This window comes from Asterias amurensis, chromosome 7 (assembly GCF_032118995.1).
Source record: "Asterias amurensis chromosome 7, ASM3211899v1".
Lineage (NCBI taxonomy): Eukaryota > Metazoa > Echinodermata > Asteroidea > Forcipulatida > Asteriidae > Asterias > Asterias amurensis.
The window spans coordinates 7,736,092-7,762,799 of NC_092654.1; the positions used below are offsets into that span (position 1 = coordinate 7,736,092).

At 41.0% G+C, this 26,708-nt stretch overlaps 2 protein-coding genes and 1 non-coding gene across 5 annotated transcripts in view; all 3 read right to left on the reverse strand.

Moving 5' to 3' along the window:
- Positions 1–12,592: 12,592 nt before the first annotated feature.
- Positions 12,593–12,712, reverse strand: LOC139940199 (U5 spliceosomal RNA). The gene has a single exon (XR_011786416.1). It is a non-coding gene; the product is annotated as a U5 spliceosomal RNA (small nuclear RNA).
- Positions 12,713–18,231: 5,519 nt separating this feature from the next.
- LOC139939353 (adenosine receptor A2b-like) lies at positions 18,232–19,314 on the reverse strand. The gene has a single exon (XM_071935160.1). It carries the CDS (start codon positions 19,312–19,314, stop codon positions 18,232–18,234), a length of 1,083 nt encoding a protein of 360 aa, XP_071791261.1.
- A 3,120-nt stretch (positions 19,315–22,434) lies between these two features.
- Positions 22,435–26,708, reverse strand: part of LOC139939736 (N-acetylneuraminate (7)9-O-acetyltransferase-like) — a 37,951-nt gene continuing 33,677 nt past the window's right edge. For all 3 annotated transcript variants that reach the window (XM_071935832.1, XM_071935833.1, XM_071935831.1), the window contains exon 22: positions 22,435–25,991. In XM_071935832.1, coding sequence (XP_071791933.1) covers positions 25,740–25,991 — 252 coding nt within the window. In that variant the 3' untranslated portion in view covers positions 22,435–25,739. The remainder of the gene's footprint in view (positions 25,992–26,708) is intronic.

The following is a 26,708-nucleotide window of genomic DNA, read 5'->3' on the forward strand; positions in this document are numbered from 1 at the left end:
TAAAATATTCTACATTTTATGTGACTTAAAATGAAATTGATTTCAATGAAATTGTATTATTTTATTCCTTTTAACTGTAATCGCTTGTAGACTTTAGTCCATGCAGTCAAGCCTACCCAAACGAGGGACGTATGTTTACATGAGTGTGTGTGTGTGTCGTGTGAATGCTCGCTAAAAAATCGCACGCGGTAAAGGTGACAGACGGCTGGCGCCCTTAACCAGGGACCCTCGTTTGCAGCGCTCGTGTGAATGGGCCTTAACACAACAGTGGATTGTGTGTTATGTGTTCCTTCAACTGCCACTTCATTGTAGCCTTTGATCGAGGCGCTCGCGGCTTCCTCGATGGAGCTTTACGTGTTGACTATAGCTCTATCATCAACAGACCGCTGCCAAACCTGAACAAAGACTAGTTTGATGTTTATTGGCAAGGAAGCATAGAGGGCGCTAACGCTTTATTATGCAAATCAGCTTATAACAATGGTTGCGTGATGGAGCCTTTTCGAAACCACGGCTTCGGCTTCAGGCTCCGTTCTCTCGTGTGAAGCCCTGAACGCCAACACAAAGCACGCGCAATAATGTCAAAACACGGCTAGCCTGAGCCGAATCCAAAGTCGAAGCCGTGGTTTCGAAAAGGGTCTATGATCGGCGTAACTGATGAGTGACATAATTTTCTCACAAAGCATGAATGATAACATTGGCACTTCCACGTTGGCACAATACTACCGCTGCCAAAGGAGGCTTTGGTCGTGGCCGTTTGAATCGTTGATGAACAGATCGAGGTCATGAAACCAAAATGTGCCCATATAAGGTATCAATAATGAACCACAAGGGGTAGTGACTAGCCTGAGCCGAATCCATAGCCGAAATCGTGGTTTCGATAAGGGTCTATTATCGGCGTAACTGATGAGTGACATAATTTTCTCACAAAGCATGAATGATAAGGAGTAAACGAGCGGTTTGCGGAAACACCATGAATAAAACACTGATAAACTGATAACTGATAAAAAAATCAAGTAATACTGCATGCCTTTTTTAAAGAGGCATTTGAAAAATATTTAAGCTTGCTAACTCCCTGATTTGTTAACAGATTCGTTGAGTGGACCTTTGTCTTTATCTGAGTAAAAAAACGGGGGCACAATATTTAAAACTTCGTTGAGCACAAAAAAATATGTTTGGCGCAGAAAAAAAATTCTTGCTTAGGTAGCAGAAACGGGTTTCCTGCAAAAAGAATACCACGTAATGCAAAGTGTTTTTTTAGTGAGTTCCTGCTTATTTCTGCTTAGCAGAACATACTAGGCTTTAAGAAGTTATGGCCTCTGACGTCGAGGCCTCGGGGCACGTTGCCACCGTCACGTTGCCACTTCCACGTTGGCACTATACTACATTGGCTAATGCAATGTTGGCACCGGCACTACACCACGTCGGGCACTAGACGACGTAATCTGTATGCTCAGAGAGAGGTGTATTTATTCTGCCATTTTATTCAAATGAGCATGTTTGACGATAAGATAGAAATATTTAAGACCCAACTGATTATTCAGTGATCTCTTCTTTTTTTACAGATCAGTTCAGTTCAGACGAAAGTTGAGCAAAACTCCCATAATTTTTTTAAAGACAACGATTTTAATTTCTTTGTGTACAAAACATCAATTTATTGCTCTCTACGTGATCCGTCGGGTTTCCTTTCATTGAAACTAACTCTGCACAAAACAGGGGCGGATCCAGGATCCAGCTAGGGGGTCACATTGTAAGGGGGTGACTTTGTAAGGAGGTGACTTCGTCAGAGGACGACTTTGTAAGGGGTGAAGGGGGTGACTTTGTAAGGGGGTGACTTTGTAAGGGGGTGACTTTGTAAGGGGTGACTTTGTAAGGGGGTAACTTTGTAAGGGGTGACTTTGTAAGGGGGTCACTTTGTAAGGGGGTGACTTTGTAAGGGGTGACTCTAGGGGGGGGGTGACTTTGTAAGGGGGTGACTTTGTAAAGGGGGTCACTTTGTAAGGGGGTGACTTTGTAAGGGGGTGACTTTGTAAAGGGGGTGACTTTGTAAGGGGGTGACTTTGTAAGGGGGTCACTTTGTAAGGGGGTGACTTTGTAAGGGGTGACTTTGTAAGGGGGTGACTTTGTAAGGGGGTGACTTTGTAAAGGGGGTCACTTTGTAAGGGGGTGACTTTGTAAGGGGGTGACTTTGTAAAGGGGGTGACTTTGTAAGGGGGTCACTTTGTAAGGGGGTGACTCTGTAAGGGGGTGACTTTGTCAGGGGGTGACTTTGTAAGGGGGTCACTTTGTAAGGGGGTGACTTTGTAAGGGGGTAACTTTGTAAGGGGGTGACTTTGTAAAGGGGGTGACTTTGTAAGGGGGTAACTTTGTAAGGGGGTGACTTTGTAAGGGGGTGACTTTGTAAGGGGGTGACTTTGTAAGGGGGTGACTTTGTAAGGGGTGACTTTGTAAGGGGGTAACTTTGTAAGGGGGTGACTTTGTAAGGGGGTGACTTTGTAAGGGGGTCACTTTGTAAGGGGGTGACTTTGTAAGGGGGTGACTTTGTAAGGGGGTCACTTTGTAAGGGGGTGACTTTGTCAGGGGGTGACTTTGTAAGGGGGTGACTTTGTAAAGGGGGTGACTTTGTAAGGGGGTGACTTTGTAAGGGGTGACTTTGTAAGGGGGTCACTTTGTAAGGGGGTCACTTTGTAAGGGGGTGACTTTGTAAGGGGGTGACTTTGTAAGGGGGTGACTTTGTAAGGGGTCACTTTGTAAGGGGGTGACTTTGTAAGGGGGTGACTTTGTAAGGGGGTCACTTTGTAAGGGGGTGACTTTGTAAGGGGGTGACTTTGTAAGGGGGTCACTTTGTAAGGGGGTGACTTTGTCAGGGGGTGACTTTGTAAGGGGGTGACTTTGTAAAGGGGGTGACTTTGTAAGGGGGTGACTTTGTAAGGGGTGACTTTGTAAGGGGGTCACTTTGTAAGGGGGTCACTTTGTAAGGGGGTGACTTTGTAAGGGGGTGACTTTGTAAGGGGGTCACTTTGTAAGGGGGTGACTCTGTAAGGGGGTGACTTTGTCAGGGGGTGACTTTGTAAGGGGGTGACTTTGTAAAGGGGGTGACTTTGTAAGGGGGTGACTTTGTAAGGGGTGACTTTGTAAGGGGGTGACTTTGTCAGGGGGTGACTTTGTAAGGGGGTGACTTTGTAAGGGGTGACTTTGTAAGGGGGTCACTTTGTAAGGGGGTGACTTTGTAAGGGGGTGACTTTGTAAGGGGGTCACTTTGTAAGGGGGTGACTCTGTAAGGGGGTGACTTTGTCAGGGGGTGACTTTGTAAGGGGGTGACTTTGTAAAGGGGGTGACTTTGTAAGGGGGTGACTTTGTAAGGGGTGACTTTGTAAGGGGGTCACTTTGTAAGGGGGTCACTTTGTAAGGGGGTGACTTTGTAAGGGGGTGACTTTGTAAGGGGGTCACTTTGTAAGGGGGTGACTCTGTAAGGGGGTGACTTTGTCAGGGGGTGACTTTGTAAGGGGGTCACTTTGTAAGGGGGTGACTTTGTAAGGGGGTGACTTTGTAAGGGGGTCACTTTGTAAGGGGGTGACTCTGTAAGGGGGTCACTTTGTAAGGGGGTGACTTTGTAAGGGGGTGACTTTGTAAAGGGGGTGACTTTGTAAGGGGGTAACTTTGTAAGGGGGTGACTTTGTAAGGGGGTCACTTTGTAAGGGGGTCACTTTGTAAGGGGGTGACTTTGTAAGGGGGTGACTTTGTAAGGGGGTCACTTTGTAAGGGGGTGACTTTGTAAGGGGGTCACTTTGTAAGGGGGTGACTTTGTCAGGGGGTGACTTTGTAAGGGGGTGACTTTGTAAAGGGGGTGACTTTGTAAGGGGGTGACTTTGTAAGGGGTGACTTTGTAAGGGGGTCACTTTGTAAGGGGGTCACTTTGTAAGGGGGTGACTTTGTAAGGGGGTGACTTTGTAAGGGGGTCACTTTGTAAGGGGGTGACTCTGTAAGGGGGTGACTTTGTCAGGGGGTGACTTTGTAAGGGGGTGACTTTGTAAAGGGGGTGACTTTGTAAGGGGGTGACTTTGTAAGGGGTGACTTTGTAAGGGGGTCACTTTGTAAGGGGGTCACTTTGTAAGGGGGTCACTTTGTAAGGGGGTGACTTTGTAAGGGGTGACTTTGTAAGGGGGTCACTTTGTAAGGGGGTCACTTTGTAAGGGGGTGACTTTGTAAGGGGGTGACTTTGTAAGGGGGTCACTTTGTAAGGGGGTGACTTTGTAAGGGGGTGACTTTGTAAGGGGGTCACTTTGTAAGGGGGTGACTTTGTCAGGGGGTGACTTTGTAAGGGGGTGACTTTGTAAAGGGGGTGACTTTGTAAGGGGGTGACTTTGTAAGGGGTGACTTTGTAAGGGGGTCACTTTGTAAGGGGGTCACTTTGTAAGGGGGTGACTTTGTAAGGGGGTGACTTTGTAAGGGGGTCACTTTGTAAGGGGGTGACTCTGTAAGGGGGTGACTTTGTCAGGGGGTGACTTTGTAAGGGGGTGACTTTGTAAGGGGGTGACTTTGTAAGGGGGTGACTTTGTAAGGGGGTGACTCTGTAAGGGGGTGACTTTGTCAGGGGGTGACTTTGTAAGGGGGTGACTTTGTAAAGGGGGTGACTTTGTAAGGGGGTGACTTTGTAAGGGGTGACTTTGTAAGGGGGTCACTTTGTAAGGGGGTCACTTTGTAAGGGGGTGACTTTGTAAGGGGGTGACTTTGTAAGGGGGTCACTTTGTAAGGGGGTGACTCTGTAAGGGGGTGACTTTGTCAGGGGGTGACTTTGTAAGGGGGTCACTTTGTAAAGGGGGTGACTTTGTAAGGGGGTAACTTTGTAAGGGGGTGACTTTGTAAGGGGGTCACTTTGTAAGGGGGTCACTTTGTAAGGGGGTGACTTTGTAAGGGGGTGACTTTGTAAGGGGGTCACTTTGTAAGGGGGTGACTTTGTAAGGGGGTGACTTTGTAAGGGGGTCACTTTGTAAGGGGGTGACTTTGTCAGGGGGTGACTTTGTAAGGGGGTGACTTTGTAAAGGGGGTGACTTTGTAAGGGGGTGACTTTGTAAGGGGTGACTTTGTAAGGGGGTCACTTTGTAAGGGGGTCACTTTGTAAGGGGGTGACTTTGTAAGGGGGTGACTTTGTAAGGGGGTGACTTTGTAAGGGGTGACTTTGTAAGGGGGCACTTTGTAAGGGGGTGACTTTGTAAGGGGGTGACTTTGTAAGGGGGTCACTTTGTAAGGGGGTGACTTTGTAAGAGGGTGACTTTGTAAGGGGGTCACTTTGTAAGGGGGTGACTTTGTCAGGGGGTGACTTTGTAAGGGGGTGGGTGACTTTGTAAAGGGGGTGACTTTGTAAGGGGGTGACTTTGTAAGGGGTGACTTTGTAAGGGGGTGACTTTGTAAGGGGGTCACTTTGTAAGGGGGTGACTTTGTAAGGGGGTGACTTTGTAAGGGGGTCACTTTGTAAGGGGGTGACTCTGTAAGGGGGTGACTTTGTCAGGGGGTGACTTTGTAAGGGGGTGACTTTGTAAAGGGGGTGACTTTGTAAGGGGGTGACTTTGTAAGGGGTGACTTTGTAAGGGGGTCACTTTGTAAGGGGGTCACTTTGTAAGGGGGTCACTTTGTAAGGGGGTGACTTTGTAAGGGGTGACTTTGTAAGGGGGTAACTTTGTAAGGGGGTCACTTTGTAAGGGGGTGACTTTGTAAGGGGGTGACTTTGTAAGGGGGTCACTTTGTAAGGGGGTGACTTTGTAAGGGGGTGACTTTGTAAGGGGGTCACTTTGTAAGGGGGTGACTTTGTCAGGGGGTGACTTTGTAAGGGGGTGACTTTGTAAAGGGGGTGACTTTGTAAGGGGGTGACTTTGTAAGGGGTGACTTTGTAAGGGGGTCACTTTGTAAGGGGGTCACTTTGTAAGGGGGTGACTTTGTAAGGGGGTGACTTTGTAAGGGGGTCACTTTGTAAGGGGGTGACTCTGTAAGGGGGTGACTTTGTCAGGGGGTGACTTTGTAAGGGGGTGACTTTGTAAAGGGGGTGACTTTGTAAGGGGGTGACTTTGTAAGGGGTGACTTTGTAAGGGGGTCACTTTGTAAGGGGGTCACTTTGTAAGGGGGTGACTTTGTAAGGGGGTGACTTTGTAAGGGGGTGACTTTGTAAGGGGGTGACTCTGTAAGGGGGTGACTTTGTCAGGGGGTGACTTTGTAAGGGGGTGACTTTGTAAAGGGGGTGACTTTGTAAGGGGGTAACTTTGTAAGGGGGTGACTTTGTAAGGGGGTCACTTTGTAAGGGGGTCACTTTGTAAGGGGGTGACTTTGTAAGGGGGTGACTTTGTAAGGGGGTCACTTTGTAAGGGGGTGACTTTGTAAGGGGGTGACTTTGTAAGGGGGTCACTTTGTAAGGGGGTGACTTTGTCAGGGGGTGACTTTGTAAGGGGGTGACTTTGTAAAGGGGGGTGACTTTGTAAGGGGGTGACTTTGTAAGGGGTGACTTTGTAAGGGGGTCACTTTGTAAGGGGGTCACTTTGTAAGGGGGTGACTTTGTAAGGGGGTGACTTTGTAAGGGGGTCACTTTGTAAGGGGGGTGACTCTGTAAGGGGGCTGACTTTGTCAGGGGGTGACTTTGTAAGGGGGTGACTTTGTAAGGGGGTGACTTTGTAAGGGGGTCACTTTGTAAGGGGGTGACTCTGTAAGGGGGGTGACTTTGTCAGGGGGTGACTTTGTAAGGGGGTGACTTTGTAAAGGGGGTGACTTTGTAAGGGGGTGACTTTGTAAGGGGTGACTTTGTAAGGGGGTCACTTTGTAAGGGGGTCACTTTGTAAGGGGGTGACTTTGTAAGGGGGTGACTTTGTAAGGGGGTCACTTTGTAAGGGGGTGACTCTGTAAGGGGGTGACTTTGTCAGGGGGTGACTTTGTAAGGGGGTGACTTTGTAAAGGGGGTGACTTTGTAAGGGGGTAACTTTGTAAGGGGGTGACTTTGTAAGGGGGTCACTTTGTAAGGGGGTCACTTTGTAAGGGGGTGACTTTGTAAGGGGGTGACTTTGTAAGGGGGTCACTTTGTAAGGGGGTGACTTTGTAAGGGGGTGACTTTGTAAGGGGGTCACTTTGTAAGGGGGTGACTTTGTCAGGGGGTGACTTTGTAAGGGGGTGACTTTGTAAAGGGGGTGACTTTGTAAGGGGGTGACTTTGTAAGGGGTGACTTTGTAAGGGGGTCACTTTGTAAGGGGGTCACTTTGTAAGGGGGTGACTTTGTAAGGGGCTGACTTTGTAAGGGGGTCACTTTGTAAGGGGGTGACTCTGTAAGGGGGTGACTTTGTCAGGGGGTGACTTTGTAAGGGGGTGACTTTGTAAAGGGGGTGACTTTGTAAGGGGGTGACTTTGTAAGGGGTGACTTTGTAAGGGGGTCACTTTGTAAGGGGGTGACTTTGTAAGGGGGTGACTTTGTAAGGGGGTCACTTTGTAAGGGGGTGACTCTGTAAGGGGGTGACTTTGTCAGGGGGTGACTTTGTAAGGGGGTGACTTTGTAAAGGGGGTGACTTTGTAAGGGGGTAACTTTGTAAGGGGGTGACTCTGTAAGGGGGTGACTTTGTCAGGGGGTGACTTTGTAAGGGGGTGACTTTGTAAAGGGGGTGACTTTGTAAGGGGGTAACTTTGTAAGGGGGTGACTTTGTAAGGGGGTAACTTTGTAAGGGGGTGACTTTGTAAGGGGGTGACTCTGTAAGGGGGTGACTCTGTAAGGGGGTGACTTTGTCAGGGGGTAACTTTGTAAGGGGGTGACTTTGTAAGGGGGTCACTTTGTAAGGGGGTGACTCTGTAAGGGGGTGACTTTGTCAGGGGGTGACTTTGTAAGGGGGTGACTTTGTAAAGGGGGTGACTTTGTAAGGGGGTAACTTTGTAAGGGGGTGACTTTGTAAGGGGGTAACTTTGTAAGGGGGTGACTTTGTAAGGGGGTGACTCTGTAAGGGGGTGACTTTGTAAGGGGGTAACTTTGTAAGGGGGTGACTCTGCAAGGGGGTGACTTTGTAAGGGGGTAACTTTGTAAGGGGGTGACTTTGTAAAGGGGGTGACTTTGTAAGGGGGTCACTTTGTAAGGGGGTGACTTTGTAAGGGGGTGACTCTGCAAGGGGGTGACTTTGTAAGGGGGTAACTTTGTAAGGGGGTGACTTCGTAAAGGGGGTGACCTCTTGTGGTCCACAATGAAACAAAGTGTACAAGGAAGTCGTACTCCGGGTTATTTTACCGTTTTGATAACAAAATACCCAGTATGTAGTTTATTTTGTGTCGTGTCCACCCTTCCCTGCTGCGCCCCACGCCCCCTGGATCCGCGTCTGCAAAATAATTATAGGATTCCAACGTGAGACTTAATTTCTACTGTCCCCTCTCCTCTCCTCTGATGACCACGCCCCCAGCAATGGTGGCACAACGTGCAGCCTATTAGGAGGACACTGAGACCGCTGCCAAAGGAGGCTTTGGTCGTGGCCGTTTGAATCGTTGATGAACAGATCGAGGTAATGAAACCAAAATCTGCCCATATAAGGTATCAATAATGAACCACAAGGGGTAGTGACTGATTGGGTACAAACACTCTTATATTGTGGGATTGACTCGGCAAAAAAATATGCTGTAAATGGAATTTAAGTTTGTATTTCTTAAAACACAGAATCTCTCGTGTACACCCGCGTAGCAGGAGGTTCTTGCCATGGTCCCCCCCGTAACTCTGCCCCACCCCCTCCCCACCATACAATGAATTGTGCACTTTTTTAAATAGCGCCCTCTCTTGAATCAACCCCTTACCTTTCAGCCAATGATAACTCCCCAATAATCATAAGGGTGGGCAGAGACAAGCGGTATTTTGAGTGTTGCCGCGATAATGGGGACAAAATCTCGTGCCACACCTGGATACGTACTTTTCATCACAGGGAAAGTTTTGGTCGGCTATGTTGTTTATTTTTTTTAACTCAGGGGTTTGTATTACACAAATTAAACATTGAGAATAGGGAGGGTGTATCTTGGTCAAAGTGACACCCTCTGTACTTCCAGGCTGATACATTTTGAAGGTAGTACAAAGTTGTATCCTGTTCTGTGAAGTTAGAGGATTTGGGCAAAGGTCGGTTGTTTCTGTCTTTCAGTAAATCATGCGGATAAGTGGTACGAGTAGTACGAATGCTAGTGCGGATGACTCGTGCACAGTAGTCGTACGGGTGGGCGTTGACAGTGTGTATACGGATACAGTACAGGTGGGTTTACAGCGTCGTGAATAATGTGACTGCATTGAGCAAGGCTCATCGGTGTATGGGTAAAAACCAAAACTAATATAATAGTTCAAGTAAATGACAATTACTTCCCTTTGCATGCACCACATTGCACTTCATCGTATATCAAAAGAACACATTAAAATTGAAGAGTTTTTATTACAGCAAAGCACAACCTACATACGGAATTCCTACAGTTTTATCGCTCAATATTATGATCTATTAAATAGCCATTAACGCATTAAAACTAACACCATATGTGATTAATTCCACACCTTTAAGTGTCATTTTATGAGCACCCTTTAGTCATTTCCAGTATGCGAAAGGTTATGGGGCCATTAGACTACACTGTATCTACAACATTGACACATTTGCATTAAGGATTTGTCTGAAAATTGTGTTGCTTTGATCGATTAGAGCTTGGGATACAACGAGTAAACAAACGCAGCTTATCTAAAGCGCTTGATGGTGGTGGAATCAAATATGCTGGGCACTATTTTATAGAGCTGTTTAAAGCAAAAATGTTGCTGAACACTTGTCTGCTGAGCAGAAATGAGCACGATACCAGTCACAAATTGTAAATGTGATATGGTAGTTTGGCTGCTAACCGATTTCTGGTAATTTTATTATGCTTATACATGTAGCCACCTTTCGTTCTTAAGCAGCTCTATGAAGTTGGGCACTGGTTTGGATACAGAAAGTAGTTGAAGCAATTCAACAATTCAACAATAGATTATCATGAACAAGTTTGTCATGAGAACATTGAATTAAAGAGCAAGGATTTATTGTAGCTACAAGGATACGAATGTATTGTTGTTGAACGTAAATCGTGAGAGCAAACACAGAAAACAATAGATAGGTTTCCATGCCAACAAAGATAAATTGAGTTCAAACACACCGACCTTTGTATTAGGTGGTTTGACAACACTATGCCTTGAGTTTGCTGCTGTGCTCGATGTACAATAACTCAATATTGTTGGCATTTGCTGTTAGTCCAAACTATTTCCTATTTTATGGAGAACAATTTACTATTAATGTTCCTATATACTCATAAGTTAATACTTGATGAAGAAAGAGCTAAACGAACACCAAGTAAATTCAAAGTTCATTACCGAGTATGATACAGAAAAATCAGAAAAATGGACCCTGGTATACTTACAGTGAATGTTAAAAGGGGACAACACAAACATGATCACAAAGTAAAAATAATTTAAACAAATCAGAGCAAACAGTACACAAAAAAGTGATTGTGAATACAGATTTTTGAACGCTAGGTGGCAGCAAACTAACCAGGTAAATTTCCCTCGTTTTACGTCTTGGAGAGAGTTATGAAAGAACTTTTATTAAGAGACGCTACCGATCTCTACTGCTTCATAGTCATCACAATCCCCACGTTCACTCAAGGACACCGTATTATCGTAAGCCGAAGATGGGCAATGTTCATTGAAGGACGCAGTGTCCTCGTACCCATCCCCTTCATGGTCCTCGTACCCATCCCCTTCATGGTCCTCGTACCCATCCCCTTCATGTTCCTCGTACCTATCTCCTTCATCCCCACCTGGCTCGACCTCCCCATCATTAATCACAGAATTCACATACCGCGATGAGTCCACAGAATCCACCCTACTCTTACGGCAGTCAATCTTAGCTTTAGAGGTTGTGATTGTTTGGGATCTTTTCTCAAGACGTTTACGGAGAAAGTAAGCAAGCACCACGGCTAGAAGAGTGAACAAGACCGTAAGAAACATCGTTGGTAGGATGTAAAGCAGCTCTATAAAACTGAGCCACTCAACCACCAGAGAAACGTCACCATAATAAAATCTCTGCTTTTGTATTCCTGTCAAAGAGTTTTTGATTGTCACGGTCTAATTTCCGAACGTAACGCGAAATACTAGAATTAGTTTAGGCAAATGGTCCCCGGCTTGAACAAGGTGACTTTACCCGTAAATAACTCCAAATCCCGGGCGGTCTATTTTCGTCGTCCACGCTCGTCGCCTGAAACGAGCCCGGTCAAAGACGCGCGACGCTCAGAGCTTAATACGTTTTTACATGCTTTGCTAAAACTTGTACCATTTCTACCTCCATGCTAAAACTGAGACTTAAATAGTTTTCGTGACATTTACTCCTTTCTCAAAAACTTCAACAACACGGCAAGCTTTCAACTATCATTACCTTCCCTCCATGCTTCGTAACGTAGAACCATGTACATGTATGTAGACTCTCCTCCATACAAGAACGTACACCAAAGATTGTGCTGCGCGAGGACAAAATCAGGACCGTTTTATTTTTCAGGAAAGAAGCTTCTCATGAGCCAAAAATTTGGGGAAAAGGAACATGTTGTACAGATCGTTTTAATGTAGGTAACTATTTTTGATTGTAAAAAAAATGTAAAATGTATGTCTATATATATTGATTTCGTCGAGATTCCCGGAAGACTCGAACTCAGATCACCTGGTTAATAGCATCCGCGTTTAACCGCGGCCCCATTGGATCTATCAACACGGACGTCGCAATTTTATTCCTTATAAAATAACTGTATACATTTAATAAAAATAATTACAAGATGACGTGAGATATAAAATTACTTCATTTTGCACATCTTCAATACCCAGAGAATCAATATATGAAGAGTTTTTGAAAATCGGACGTTTATTTTGGGAGATATGCTGTTAACAAGATTGCCTAATTAAATATTCATATCTTTAATAACTCGGCTAATTGATTAAGAGATTAAAAATCATACGTAGAAAAACTAAGTTACGTACTAAGCTTCGATTTAGTATAGAACTCAAGTCTGTCATTTCTACCGTTTCTGAGATTATCTTGCCACAAAAAAGTCGTGCGTTAAACCTATGGCGTTTTGAAAAAAAAACGTTTGTAAAACGTTTTAAAAATCTCGACGAAAACAATACCTGTTCCGACGGACGGTCGGAACAGCTAATAATAAAAATAATAAAAATCTCGACGAAAACAATACCTGTTCCGACGGACGGTCGGAACAGCTAATAATAAAAATCTCGACGAAAACAATAGCTGTTCCGACTGGATCGGAACAGCTAATTAACTGCTTAGTATACAAAACACCTTGACTTAGCAAAAGAATGTTTGCGATACAACTTTGGAAGCGGCAGCCAGAGGATCGTCTTCTGAGGAAGTGACATCTTTTTTCAAATATCAAGTAATAAACCACACGGGAAACCGACTGGGTAAACTAAAAAAGTAAAATCGGTTCAACAAAGAAAGGTTTCCCCATCGGGATTTGAACCAACGACATGGGGACAGGCGCTCAACAAAATAAGCTATTTATTAACATTCATATTCTAACTTTTTTTTTATTTATTAGCCCAATCTTTCAACTGGGCAGTAAAAAATTAGTCTATAGACTCAACGAGTTGTTCCTCTGCACGGAAATCTTTAGTAAAAGGCGAAAGATTTATGCGAATGCAGTGAAACCAGAGTGCATATGGAGTGTTTCACCATGGTAGTCTTTTTTAACATGTGTTATAAACTTCATGGCGTTAAAGGAAATCGGCAAACAGAACTCTTGAACAAATTATTCATACATGTTTACAAATTTCAGTCTATGGCAACAAAGGTTGTATTTTTCTCAATCAAAAAATATACTCAAAGTGGAATTATACCGATTAGACTAGAAGAAACTATCAAAAGAGTTATTGTTAAAGTAGGTTTGAATATATTAGCGAGAAAATGGAATATTCATGAGAATGTGGTCAATAGTCGGAGCCTGGACTTGTTTCAATCTGTAGATGTGCACACATAAGATACTTGAATAAGTCGAGATTACAAGGTTCGAATCCCACCTAAGTATTATAGTGATGGTTTTCACAGTACTTTTGAAAGTACTTATAGTATACAGTATACTGGTGTAAGGGTAAAACCAAAATTTATTTTCTTTATCCCCCCATGCAAATTTAACATCGATTTATGAACCATATACAGAATTGGTAAAAAAATCGTTTTTAAGAGTATAGGTTTTCACAAAATTTACATGGTCTAATGATGATGATAGTAAAAAAACATCCCTTGAATTAGTTATTGTCTGAATTGTTATATTTGATGAGAAATAAATAAAACTACTTTGGAGTTAAAATAAAAAAAAAATTGGGAGAGGATTTTCAATCTTATGTGAATTCCTGGGATTGTCAATTGGCAACTTCTATCTCTTCTATTGAAACAACCATGCAGGGCTCACAAAGCACTATAAGAATTATCATATGTTGTGTCAATATTACCACTGTGATTCGTATTGTGATACCACGGTTTGCTTGGCAATGAAGAATGACACACGACACACTTCGGATCAACCTTTGCTCTTTTGAAATCGGCCCAGGGCCTGGTCTTATTAATGTGGATTTTTGTTGTGTATTCATTGATTATTAAAACAATGTTTTATTATAGTGCATTATTATGGTGTGCACATTATATAGAAAGAGTTGATACAATGCGTATAATATTGTCATAAAAACATAAAGATGAAAAGGCGTCCGGGAATAAGGGAGAATATATATATTAATGTCCGTATATGTGGAGCTGCTTTGCGTTGAGATGATCGATGACAGATACGTTATAAATTAAAATAATACTAACTAAAACTGAAAACTGAAAGTTGTCTATTAACACTTTGTATGACCATGGAGGTAGAAATATGACCCATCCTTGCCCATTGCCTTAAGATTTTTAGTTTTAGAAAGTGATATTTATATTTTCAAAATATGATCATTCTTGAACCGGTACGGCCAGGGAAATGGGATCGGAATACCTGGCGGGAAACAGTACAGATTGCCATATTCACCCCAAAACGAATCCATTCATTTTCTAAAATACTGAACAATTAACAAAATTGTATTATAGGCCTATGCTTAAACTGCCAATCAATCAGGTTGCTTCATATCTGCGCGAACAGTGCTGATATTAACTCAGCAGTACAAATGTATTTATTAAAACAAATGAAGCCTCTTGATTCGAGGGCATTAACTTTAATATCAACTTTAGTATCAGCTCTTTAATAATTTGAGGCACCTCTTAGGCATAATCGACAAATATAGGCCTTCCCAAACCAAATTCACAGTGCATCTTCTTTAGTGTCCGCCATATAGGAAAATGTAAGTTGAGAGACAAATTATCCCACAAACAAGATTTAACACGTTGTAGCATTCTAAATAAGGGGAAATGCATGAATTTAAATGCGTATTAAATGAATTGAATTTGTTTGTTCCCCCTGAAATTTGCCGTGAAAACCTGTGTGGAATGTTTATTTAAAATTACACGTTAAATTTTCATCGGTGAGAATACTCATTGGTTTTACCAATACACCGATTTGTGTAAGCACTGTATACTCAGGACTTTCCCGGGTTCTGTGGACAAACAAAACCAGCCATATTACTCAAGTGGGATTCGGACCCACGACCTTTACAATTCTAGAGCAGTGTCAACCAACTAGACCACCGAGATTGCCCGATGGCTAGAGGCAGTTCGAATCATGTGTTTTAGCAGCGGGTATAATGCAAACGATTTAATGTTTGTTTACTTTGCATCGGGGATAAAATAATGTTCATTTTGGTTGCATCATAGGCCTATACACCGATGTTTAAGATTTATAATTATTGTAAATCTTATATGAAAGACCAGAGGTCGATATGTCATTATTCATCTCTTGTCTCTATAGTTATAACTTTGCGTTTCTGTTATACTCAAACGATAATAACTAAACAATGCTTGTCATCAGGATAAATGAGCTCTTGTGTTGTGGTATAATTTGTATGAGTGATGGGGCAACCAAAATCACTGGAATAAATTTTACCCTTCTCAAACAAAATGACGTGCCATCCATTTAAAGGCACTGGACACGTTTGGTAATTGTCACTTGGTATATCTTAACATTATGCATAAAATAACAAACCCATAAATTTGGGCTCAATTACTGGTCACCGAACTCAAGAGAATATAACGATTGTTTCGCATAATAAAAGATTACCTATTTCTAAAAAATTACGTTACTTCAGAGGGAGCCGTTTCTCACAATGTTTTATACTATCAACAGCTCTCCATTGCTCGTTACCAAGTAAGTTTTTATGCTAACAATTATTTTGAGTAATTACCAATAGTGTCCTGTGCCTTTAATACAAAACTACACTGTGTTCTATAGTCATCAAGCGTCATTTAGTTTGAAAGCCCTCGTGTGTGCAATTGACCATCAATTGACTATCATCTCTTGGTAATAGGAGTAACCATCCATGGAGTGTGCATGGATGACTTCCTGGCGTATGTATAAATTGTAACGTTCCATTTCCTTCCCTTTCAAACTAATAAACTTAAAAATATATATACAAAAGAGCACGTGATTATAAGACACTTCACAACAAGTTGCATTTTATACTTCTTACAATTCAACGAAGACCATAAATGACAATTCTTGAAGGGACACATTGCTTTAAAGAAACACGTTGCCTTGGATCGGACGAGTTGGTCTATAAAAAGCGTTTGTAACCGTTTTTTATAAAATGCATTTGGTTGGAAAGATGTTTTAAAAGTAGAATACAATGATCCACACAAGTTTGCCGCGAAATTGCGTGGTTTTCCTTTTACTGTGCGAACTAACACGGTCGGCCATTTATGGGGGTCAAAAAATTGACTCCCATAAATGGCCGACCGTGTTAGTCGACGAGGTAAAAGGAAAACCGTGCAATTTCGAGGCATGTTTGTGTGAATCATTGTATTCTACTTTTACAACATCTTTCTACCGATATATGCATTTTATAAAAAAACGATTACAAACGCTTTTTAAAGACCAACTCGACCGATCCAAGGCAACGTGTTCCTTTAAGATTTGGCGTTTTGGGTTAAAATCGTTATGTTTTAAGAGTTGAATAATAATGATTCACACAAAGATCTCGAGTTGATGTAGTTTTCGTTTTACTTCGTGAACTAACACGGGCCGTGTTATTCGTGGAGTCACATTTCTACTGTATGTATAAAATGATGGACAGCGTTTTTCGAAGTAAAAGGAAAACGACAATGTTGATGAATAATCTGTGTTGATTATTATACTCTACATTTAAAACATCTTTCCAACCAAAATATTAATCGTTTCATATGAAACGCTTTTATAGCCCAAAGCGCCTAATCCGAGCCATCATTTCCCTTCTAAACTATAGGCCTATAATATAGTCTATGTGAGGTATATCAACCCTTGATTTGCGTTGGCACTATCTTATGGCAGAGCGTCATGCCTATTCGTCTAACCAAACAAAATCCATTACATGTAATGGTCAACTTTTGAATTAAAAACAAAACATCTTGATACTAAAAGTGAAGTTGATACGCAACATAAACATGCAGTTTCCTTTCAATTACATACACAACCGGGTTCGTAACTGATAAGGGAATGTGAAAATGAAATGTTACGATGAAGTGCAAGTTTTTTGGGATTTCCTACTCACTCCCTGAAAATGATTATAGATGATCATGGAAACGCTCACTCACTATCCCAATTAAAGGTACGTTCTATCAAATTAGCTAGTTCGTAAGGCAGTGGACAATATTGGTAATTGTCAAGGACTAGCCTTCACAGTTGGTGTATCTCAACATATGCATAAAATAACTAACATGTGAAAATTTGACCCCAATCGGTCATCAAAGTTGCGAGATAATAATGAAAGAAAAAAACACCCTTGTCACACGAAGTTGTGTGCGTTTAGATGGTTGATTTCGAGACCTCAAGTTCTAAATCTGAGGTCTCGAAATCAAATTCGTGGAAAATTACTTCTTTCTCGAAAACTATGGCACTTCAGAGGGTGCCGTTTCTCACAATGTTTTGTACCATCAACCTCTCCCTATATTACTTGTCACCAAGAAAGGTTTTATGCCAATAGTTATTTTGAGTAATTACCAATAGTGTCCACTGCCTTTAAATAATACTAGTGAACGTTTATATAGTGCCATCCTACCATAATCACATGTCCTCCTGGCGTCGAATTGTTAAATCTGTTGGAGATTGTTATAATGATTAGACACAAGCAAACCATAGGCGTACTCTCTTAATGTAAAAGAGTGAAAAGTTCACTCTCTTGTCCGAGTGGTATCAGTTTCGATCTTTTGAGAGTCAAGTCAATCTGTGTCACAGGCTTTTTGAGTAAAATTGGAACGAACTTCACACTAAATTGAGTTGTTATTACCAGTCGTTCACTCTAAAGCGTTGTCCGTAATATGGCTCTTTGAAAGTATATAGGGGACAGCACGAGTGTGTTTTCGTCATTTTTAAGAGAGTATAACAGAAGGCATTGGAAATGGTAGAACGCGAGTTGGCGCATAATAATCATCATTGCCAAACCATGCCAGAAACTCCGGGTCAAACCCCCTCTTTTTAAGACAAGTGTCTATGGGTTCGTTTACTTGCATGAACACACGGGACCGACGACTTTAAGTCACATACGAAGGACGCAGCAATTACGGTTTAATGTCTTGCTTATAGGGACACAAGTGTCTAGACATGACTTTAACCAACACTTTGCTGATCAGAAAGACCAGAGCTCAACTCTGATGCGATTGAAAGGCCAGCCAAATGGCCATGGTGTAGCACAACATTGATTTTCAAGGAGTATAATACTATAGGTTGGTAAATTTACATTAACAGTGTGCAGTGTGACTGTTTTTATAATAGTTCAAACTGATTTTTCAAGGACTATGATATAAATTCTTAAACCACACGGGTCGCCGGTCAAAATTCAAGTCAGCGACGCATCACCTGAACAGATTCCGTGTCTCCTAATTGACCCAAAATCGATTCATGCTGATCAAGAAATTGTACCTGCCACCCCTCCCCATACCTTCTGACCAGCAACGTTTTTTGGGGTGCATCTAAACTATGGATTGATCCTAGACTAATAAATAGGAACTTAACGTAGATACAACCACATGTTATTGGCCAGGAGCTGCCGTAGTAATCCACATTGACTCTCGGTTATTTCCTAAGTGTCTTGGAAACGTTGTATGTGTTATATGAACTCGGTTCAATTCGTGGGCTTTTCCTACATTTACAACAGCGTTTGAAAAATCTGTATAAATTAGTGTTATTTATCGCCCTTTGAAATGGTTCACTTCGGAGGCTGTAAACGACTGGGTTTGCAGCACTGTTCATGAATGTTAACCAGCTCAGAACACTTCGTAGACCGAGGCTTGCTTTGTACTTTGTGTGGATCTCCAGCAGCACAATGGTAGTGACAGGCAACCAGGCCAGACCAGTGAAACCAAGGAGTATCAGAAAGGTCTTGACGGAGCGTAGCTCTCGTTTCATGAAGCGCCGATGTCCGTTCAGATTGGTCCCATCCCGCTTGAGCTTCTGGAGGACCACCGAGAACAACCTCATGTAGATCAAACACATCACAACAAACGGAAAAATGCCGTTAGTCATGAGGAGTATCTGAAGATGGATGGAGTTGAAGACTCCGGTGAAGTCCAAACAGGAGAAACTTGGCGAAATTCGGATCTGATTCCATCCTGAAAAGGGTAGGATGACGGCTATAACAAACGTGTATATCCACACAGACGATATCGTCAATGATGCTCGAGTTGTGTTCACTATTTGTTGATAGGTCAGAGGATGTAAAATCTTAATGTAACGGTCAACGGTGACGAGAAGAAGGGACAATGAGCTACAGCCAGACGCAAGTAACAACATACACCACAGAGTCAAACATGCAAACTCGTTATTTAAGAAGGAAGGGTCCAATGTTGCTGCTATTACGGGTACTAGCGTAAGCCCCTGGAGTGCATCTGCCGTGGCTAGACTCACCATGAAGGAGTTAGTAGTGGTCCTCAGCACATCGTTCTTCGTTACGAGCATCACTACAGCACCGTTTCCAATTAGAATGAATGGAACCATAAGAGTTTCTAACGCCACTGTAAAAACTACGACGACGATTGGTGCTGGTTCGGTCATAAACAATGGCGTTACATATAAAGATTGTCGAGTAGTACTTACTTCGTTTAAATACTCATAGTGTAATGTATCGTTCGTAGGTGAGATGATCAAGTTCCACTCCATCTTTAATACACAATGTCTGAAGCATCAATTGCTGTAGTTCATTTGCATCAATAGACTGCTTCAGCGGCTAAAAACAGGTCCTTGTGTAGTGCCTTCACTCTCTCGTTCTCATGGTCCGTCAGAGTTAAGTGTGTGTTGACGGTAGCATACCATTTCTTCTTCCTGGTTGTCCGGGTCCTAGTTAACCTTTTTATCCAAAAATATGTAATAAATGCTGTAAATTAAAGTTAGTGTTTCCAACTCACGGAGTGTTCGCATTTATGCCGGTATCATCAATCACAAAATGATGGTCTTCCTAGGTCTCCTTCATAACATCACGTCGGTGCCACATTTTATTATAGCCTTTTCATATGGTTGCCGAACCAGCCTTAATGAGCCTACCAACATTTCGCTGTGAACCAGTTGCTTGTACGTCATCTCTACATGACAGCAATTATCAAGACCACGACTCTAATTTCCCTTAGTCGATATTTAATTAGTCTCAATGTGGATTCTTGCTAATCGTTTAAATTTGTTTTTAATTAGTTGTGTGTGGAGACGTTGTGTTTACACTCAGTGGCTCCGTCCTCATGGGAGTGGAATGACTATCCGCCAATCTTAATGAGTAGCAAAGCTTTCATTTGTATTAGTACACCTTTCTTTATTAATGACGTTTGACTTTGAACCGATGACGTAAGAGTCCAGAAACAATGATAAGTGTCCAGATGATGGAGGAAACTCGGGCACAGCAGGACAACAGAAGAAGTGCCAAGGCAAAGAATGCCTCCCCGCCTAAAAAGAAGACTTGTTACTCGGTATTAGACGTTTGTGCTGTTTACTGTTTTGATCTACCTCAGTTTCTGCCCCCTTTGACTGTGTTAATCCTGTACATGTAAATGCACGCAGTAAGCTTATAACAGCCGAAAATTTAGTTTAAAAAGGCGGTTGCGTTTTTGAGATGCTTATTGGGTCAATGCCTAACTAGTTTTCTCGAGACCAAAACCTAAAGCGGCCATTTTAAATCCACAACGGGCAATGTGATGAATGGTCAGCCTTCTTGGCCTAAAGTTGAAACTAGTCGTTTGTCACCAAATTGACTAAGATTACTTACAAAGAAAAACTACTCGGAAGAAAATCAAGTATTTTTGAGCAACATTTAATCGATCAATACCGAGCTGATTATGTTTATATCAAAGTGACTCTGCAAAAGAATAAAACCAAGGTTTCCCGGTCATTTTCGGCAAACAGGCGGCCAATTCAAACGTCTCCTTTTTTCTATGTCGTGCGAAGTTGAAATCAATACAGTCAATCAAATTCATTTATTGCGCCAGCAAATGTGTTCCTGCGTCATTCAAATGTAATTATCAACTAATATGCAGCATTCAAATTCGCACCCGCTGTTGGCAGAAATCTCAAGTTGCCCCCATTTCTGCCAAATTGATTGTTGGTTGCCAATTTTGCATGACTGAAAAGAGTGCCATTTTAGTAGACTGCTGATTAAATTCGCACGCCACAAAGAGTAAAAGTTATCGACTGTTTGAACTGAAGAGACAACCTACTTTCATAAGAACACATGAAAGTGAAATAGGTTGATTTTATGCCTGAAACGATCGGGAAAGTCTGTGGATTTATCACGTACGTGGTATAGTATAGATGTTATTTTTCATAGATAGAAATCACACTGCAGATGCGTTAAAAAGATATTTATCAGGAATATGGACCTATAGCTCTGTACAGATTATTTGTTTCAAGAAATTTGATTGGTTATAGGCAGTGGACACTATTGGTAATTACTCAAAATAATTATTAGCATAAAACCTTACTTGGTAATGAGTAATAGGGAGAGGTTGATGGTATAAAACATTGTGAGAAACGGCTCCCTCTGAAGTGACGTAGTTTACGAGAAAGAAATAATTTTCCACGAATTTGATTTTAAGACCTCAGATTTAGAACTTGAGGTCTTGAAATCAACCATCTAGTACTTGTATCTCGCAAGTTCGATGACCGATTGAGCTCAAATTTTCACAGGTTTGTTATTTTATGCATATGTTGAGATACACCAACTGTGAAGGCATAGTCTTTGACAATTACCAATAGTGTCCACTGCCTTTAAGTTCAGTTTATTTTATGCATCGGAGGGCCCACGTTTTGTTTACTGCGACGATGCGTTATAGTATTGTTTCGGGTGTTTCCGGGGCAAGATCTGGAAACTCAAGACATATCTAGCCCAAAGTTTGTGTTGTATGTTTCTCTCTCGAAAATTGTATAGAACAAAGTAGACCTTTATCACGCTGTCACCATCTTGGTCATGTTCCCTGTGTTCATAATACTAATCAATGCTAACATTCATTGCGCAAACATGGCACCAGACTATTATTTCGTCCAGCCTCAGTCTGGTTACAATGAGTTGGAATGGAGTAAAATCAAGATGACCACACCGTGTTAAAGGGTCTATACTTTTGACACTTGATGCCACAATGTGCGCCTTCATCATCAGTGAATGGTAGTCTCAGTTCGAATCCTACTAAGCTAACCGTTGACTTCACAATGCCTACAATAAGTATAGGCCTAGTCTTCTAGTTTCTGAATCGCCATTTCTTTAATTGTACAATTTTACAAATCATAGGCATTAAACTAAAGTTTGTATGAGAGAGATAGGCGTTTGCCAGCTTGGTGTTAAGAACCCTTTGTGAGTTTGCCGAGTTCCCTTAAACGGGAAGATTATCTAAAAAAACAACAAAAAAAAAAAACAAAAAAAAAACAAAAAAAAAAACAAAACAAAACAAAACAAAACAAAACAAAACAAAACAAAACAAAACAAAACAAAACAAAACAAAACAAAACAAAACAAAACAAAACAAAACAAAACAAAACAAAACAAAACAAAACAAAACAAAACAAAACAAAACAAAACCAACACAACACAACACAACACAACACAACACAACACAACACAACACAACACAACACAAACAAACAAACAAACAAACAAACAAACAAACAAACAAAACATCATTCCCGCGAACAAACACGATGAAACTGCAAGTACATGGTTGTAGTCCGAGACATTCAGCCTAAGTACTGACAAATTCACCTAACAACAAATTCACCAAAACAAGAAAACAGACAAAACCAATAATGTGATGTAATGGAGAACTGCATTTCATTTTCAATTTCGATTATACATATATTGTACAGAACAACTAAGGTAAAAATATAAATCTGGTGATTTCAACATAACACATAAAATTGCATGGGTCGATTTCACAAAGAGTTATATTAAGACTAGTCCTACATGTAGGAGATATAAAGAATTAAGGCTAGTGCTAAGTTAGGACGAGTAACTCAGCCTAGCTCAAGATAAGAGTAGTCTCAACTCTTTGCGAAATCCATCCATGGTCATAAAACTCCTCCAAGGAAGAATATAATGTTATATGGAAATATAGTACGAGAACAAAAACTACATTCATAAATATCTCAGACAGTTTCGCTATTCCTATTGGTGGAGAGCACGTCACGTGGGTGTGTATAAACCTTTGTTTATGACCGGTAAAAAGTGTTAATTCATGGGCGTGACACGCGAGCTTGCAGCTGTTCTTATAAGACAGTTTCTTCATTCCTATTGGTCGAGAGCAACGGCTGAAACAGTTGTGCCACATCACGCGATACGCGCGACGCGCACAGCATTCCCTTATAGGGAGTTGTTTACCCGAGAGCCTTACCATTTCATAGCTGGAGGGGTGTTGTGTTGAAAGAAATCATTTAACAATTATAATTTTTGCATTTATTTTACTTTTTGACCAAAAAGTGTTGATGTTTTTGACCGAAAATGTATTTATGAATGGGAATCAAAGTGTGTTGAATCGGTTTTCAACTAGTGGTTTAAACTCGCCGAAGCCTGGTGCTTTGTAATTTACCTCGATTTCGTCTCTGTAAAATTATCAAGAACCAGGCCTCATTGGGATTAAACCACTAATTGAAAACCTCTTCATCACACATTGATTCCCTTATCAATGTATATAAACAAATTATTCATACAGTTGTAATATGATTAAGTGCATCTTTTTTTCACGTTTTCTTTAAGTTATTCTCAAGGTAGCCACGATTATCAGATAATTATGTACAGAGAGTATAAAACATTATTGGCTAACAGTAAATGCTTAACTTTAACCTCAAGACCCATGTGTGTCACTTTACATGCAAATCACTATACCTTACAACGGTAACAACCAAGCATGTCAGATACTTGTAAATGATGTAAATTGTTGCAAGTCAACAAGTGCACACAACAGCAAAATTTAGTTATAACGGTCTACTTCAACCAGAAAAGGTCAACCCACAAACAAACCCAATAAATAGTACTGCTGCAGTTTTTCCATTCATTAAACCAATGCGCTTTCTATAGTGCAATGTGATCACCTAAAGTGACTCTAATTGCAAGTACAGTGGCAATCTGTGATTCTATTGCACAATAATAAACAACATGATAAAGAGTTATATAGTGAAACAATGTCATCTCCTCAAGATGATAATTATGAACAGATATCTGCTATAAGATGTCACTCTTGAAACATTGAAGATAAGTACTTGTAATAATTAGCTTTGAGGTTCACTATATTATCAATTACTAGACTAATGTGAAAACCAAGAAATGTGATAGGCCTGGTTCCTACTTCTTGTGAATACAACACAAATTTGGACACCACAAATTTGCAATAAATAACTTGCATCAGTTGAAATGGGCTCAACTCCTGTGAAACACTCTCAGTGAAAACAGCCCTGTGATGCAAAATTGGTATCGCATTCGCAGGAAGTATGTACCGCGCTTCACCATTCTTTAATCAAACAACATTCAGTAAACAGCAGCTCAAACTGTAGAAAATACATAAACAACAATGAATGGAATTGAAAGACTTCATGTCAATGGGTGGTACATTACAACTGTAATGCCTGCAAGAACATAACAATTTTAGCAGCAAAATGGACACAATTTAATTATCAGGCATGTATTTATTTTGTTTTCTTAAAATAATTACAAGTTTACCCCTTATATTCTTTCACTAACTCAAAGACAAAAAAATAAAAAAATTACCAAGCAAGTAGATACACACATGGTGATACCGCAAATGCTTGCTTTGAAATCAAGATAGCCTTCCAAGACAGATACAAAGTCAATAGATTCAACATAAAAAAGAAAAATCAGGAAGTTTCAGCAAGGAGATGGAAAAATACTTGAGCAACTTCAAAGAACTGCTTGGGTCGTGCCCAAACACTTTTAAGTGATTACAAAATATACATGTGTATACATGTACATATAATCACACACAAATTCTGGAAATGAGAGGAAATAAATGAGTAAGTTACTCATAATTTCTGACAAGCTGAATTTTCTTGGGAAACACACATAGCCTTAACCTTTTAACTCAATTAACAAGCGTCTATCCACAAAATGTAAAGATCTAATTTAGTTTAGAAATTATTTCAGAAAATGTTTTTTATTTTTACCAAACCATAAAATGTTTAAAGGCACTGGACACCTTTGGTACTTGTCAAAGACCAAATCTTTTTACTTGGTGTATCTTAATAATATAGGCATACAATAAAAATAAAAAATAAATTGAACTCAATTGGTCGTTGAAGTTGTGACAGGGAATAATGGAAGAAAAGACGCATGTGTCGCAAAAGTTGTGTGCTTTCAGATGCCTTGAGACCTCAGCTGAATTCAAATATTATTTTAGTGAGAAATTACTTCTTTCTCAAAAACTATGTACGTTTCTTACAATGTTTTATACTATCAACAACTCTCGATTGCTCATTCCCAAGTAAAATTTATGCTAACAGTTATTTTGAGTAATTACCAATAGTGTCCATTGCCTTTACAATAAGTTATTTTACAAATTGTCATGGAAACCGAAGCTTCGTCAACAATTCTCAAATCATGGTTATTAGTTTCATAAATGAGATAAACATGACATCAAACTATGTTACCGTTTTATTCAAATACATAAGCACCTTTTTACAATGATATTTTAAGTACTAGAGTCTTTAAAAACCCAAATAATGTAACATCTCTAGTGTTTTGATAACTTTTGTAGATCTAGATTTTGCCCATGGCATGATTCCCTATTCACTGTGAATGAAGATGTATGTAATTTAATTTACCAGTAGAAGTTTCACCTTCATTAGTCCTCAAGTTTTTGAGAAACAAAGTGAAAATCACAGAGCTATGTTTTCAGGAGAGTCACGTAAATACGATGTACATGCTAAAATAATCTTCTCACTGAGGAAAAAATTGTTTTTGTGACATTATTTCACTCATTTTTCAAAAAGTACAGCACCTTGGCATATAATACTTTAAGGGAAGCTTTCTACCATCATTTTCTTAAAGTTAAGTGTAAATCTGTGGACATTTTGTTCTTTGTTGTACCAAAAAGTACCCAAACCCTTTAACTAAAGGTTGAATAAGCTAACAAAGCACCAAGGATAACACAAAAGAACAGAGCTCTATTGCGGGTGGTGGTGTAGTCATCTGAGATGACGCTCTTTGTGATGATTCCTGTAAGGCGTGAGATCTCATGAGCCATGAAGATAAAGATGAAGGTTGAGACAAGGAGATTGAGGCTGGGATGTCCAGGGATAAGAACCAAGATGCCTCGTGTGTCCTCTGCCAGCCAAATGTGATATTGGCTGATGAAGAGCTGTGAGGAAGACCAAGAAAACACAACACACAATCAAATCCTTACATTGATTAACCCTCAGAGTAGCCGCCAAAATAAAAATGACATGCTGGACCACTGGGTGGGATCGGAAGACAGACTTTGTAGTATATAACTGTGTTTGGTGGCACAATTCGTGTGGCACAAGACTAAAGCATGCTGGAAATGTTCACATTGGTTCACTACTAACTCAAATCATTAATTTTTTGTGAACATGGTAGGTTTTTTTTTTATAATGGGTCCATATAGACTAGTCTGCAATCCCACACTATTTGTCAACCTCTGAGTTTACCCAACCATTATTCACTTCGAAAAAAGTGAGATAAAATGAAAAATCAGCGGAGTTGATCCACACACTTTGTAGTTATTGAACAAAGCATGAAGCTGGTTCTTCTGCCCACGCCCCCGGAAGCCAGGGCCCATTTTCATAGTGCTGCTTAACGGTTAGCACATTTTGTGCACCGTAGCAGAAAAATTTGCTTTAAGTGCAAGCGTATTTCACAGGTTAGCAGAAGAATTGGGCGGCCATATTGTGCGTTTACCATGGTTTTGCCTTGTGACGTCATATATTTTCGTGCGGTAAGCACCGGAAGGTTAGCATGCCTTTCTTGCGCTTATGTTTGCAGTGCTATGAAATGGTAATCGCACAGTAGGCACAAAATCGGTCGCTAAGCAGTCCTATGAAATTGGGCCCAGGTC

What these genes read in the sequence shown, in the direction of transcription:
- LOC139939353 (XM_071935160.1), bottom strand. Translation starts at nt 19,314, where the DNA reads ATGGAGTGGAACTTGATCATCTCACCTACGAACGATACATTACACTAT.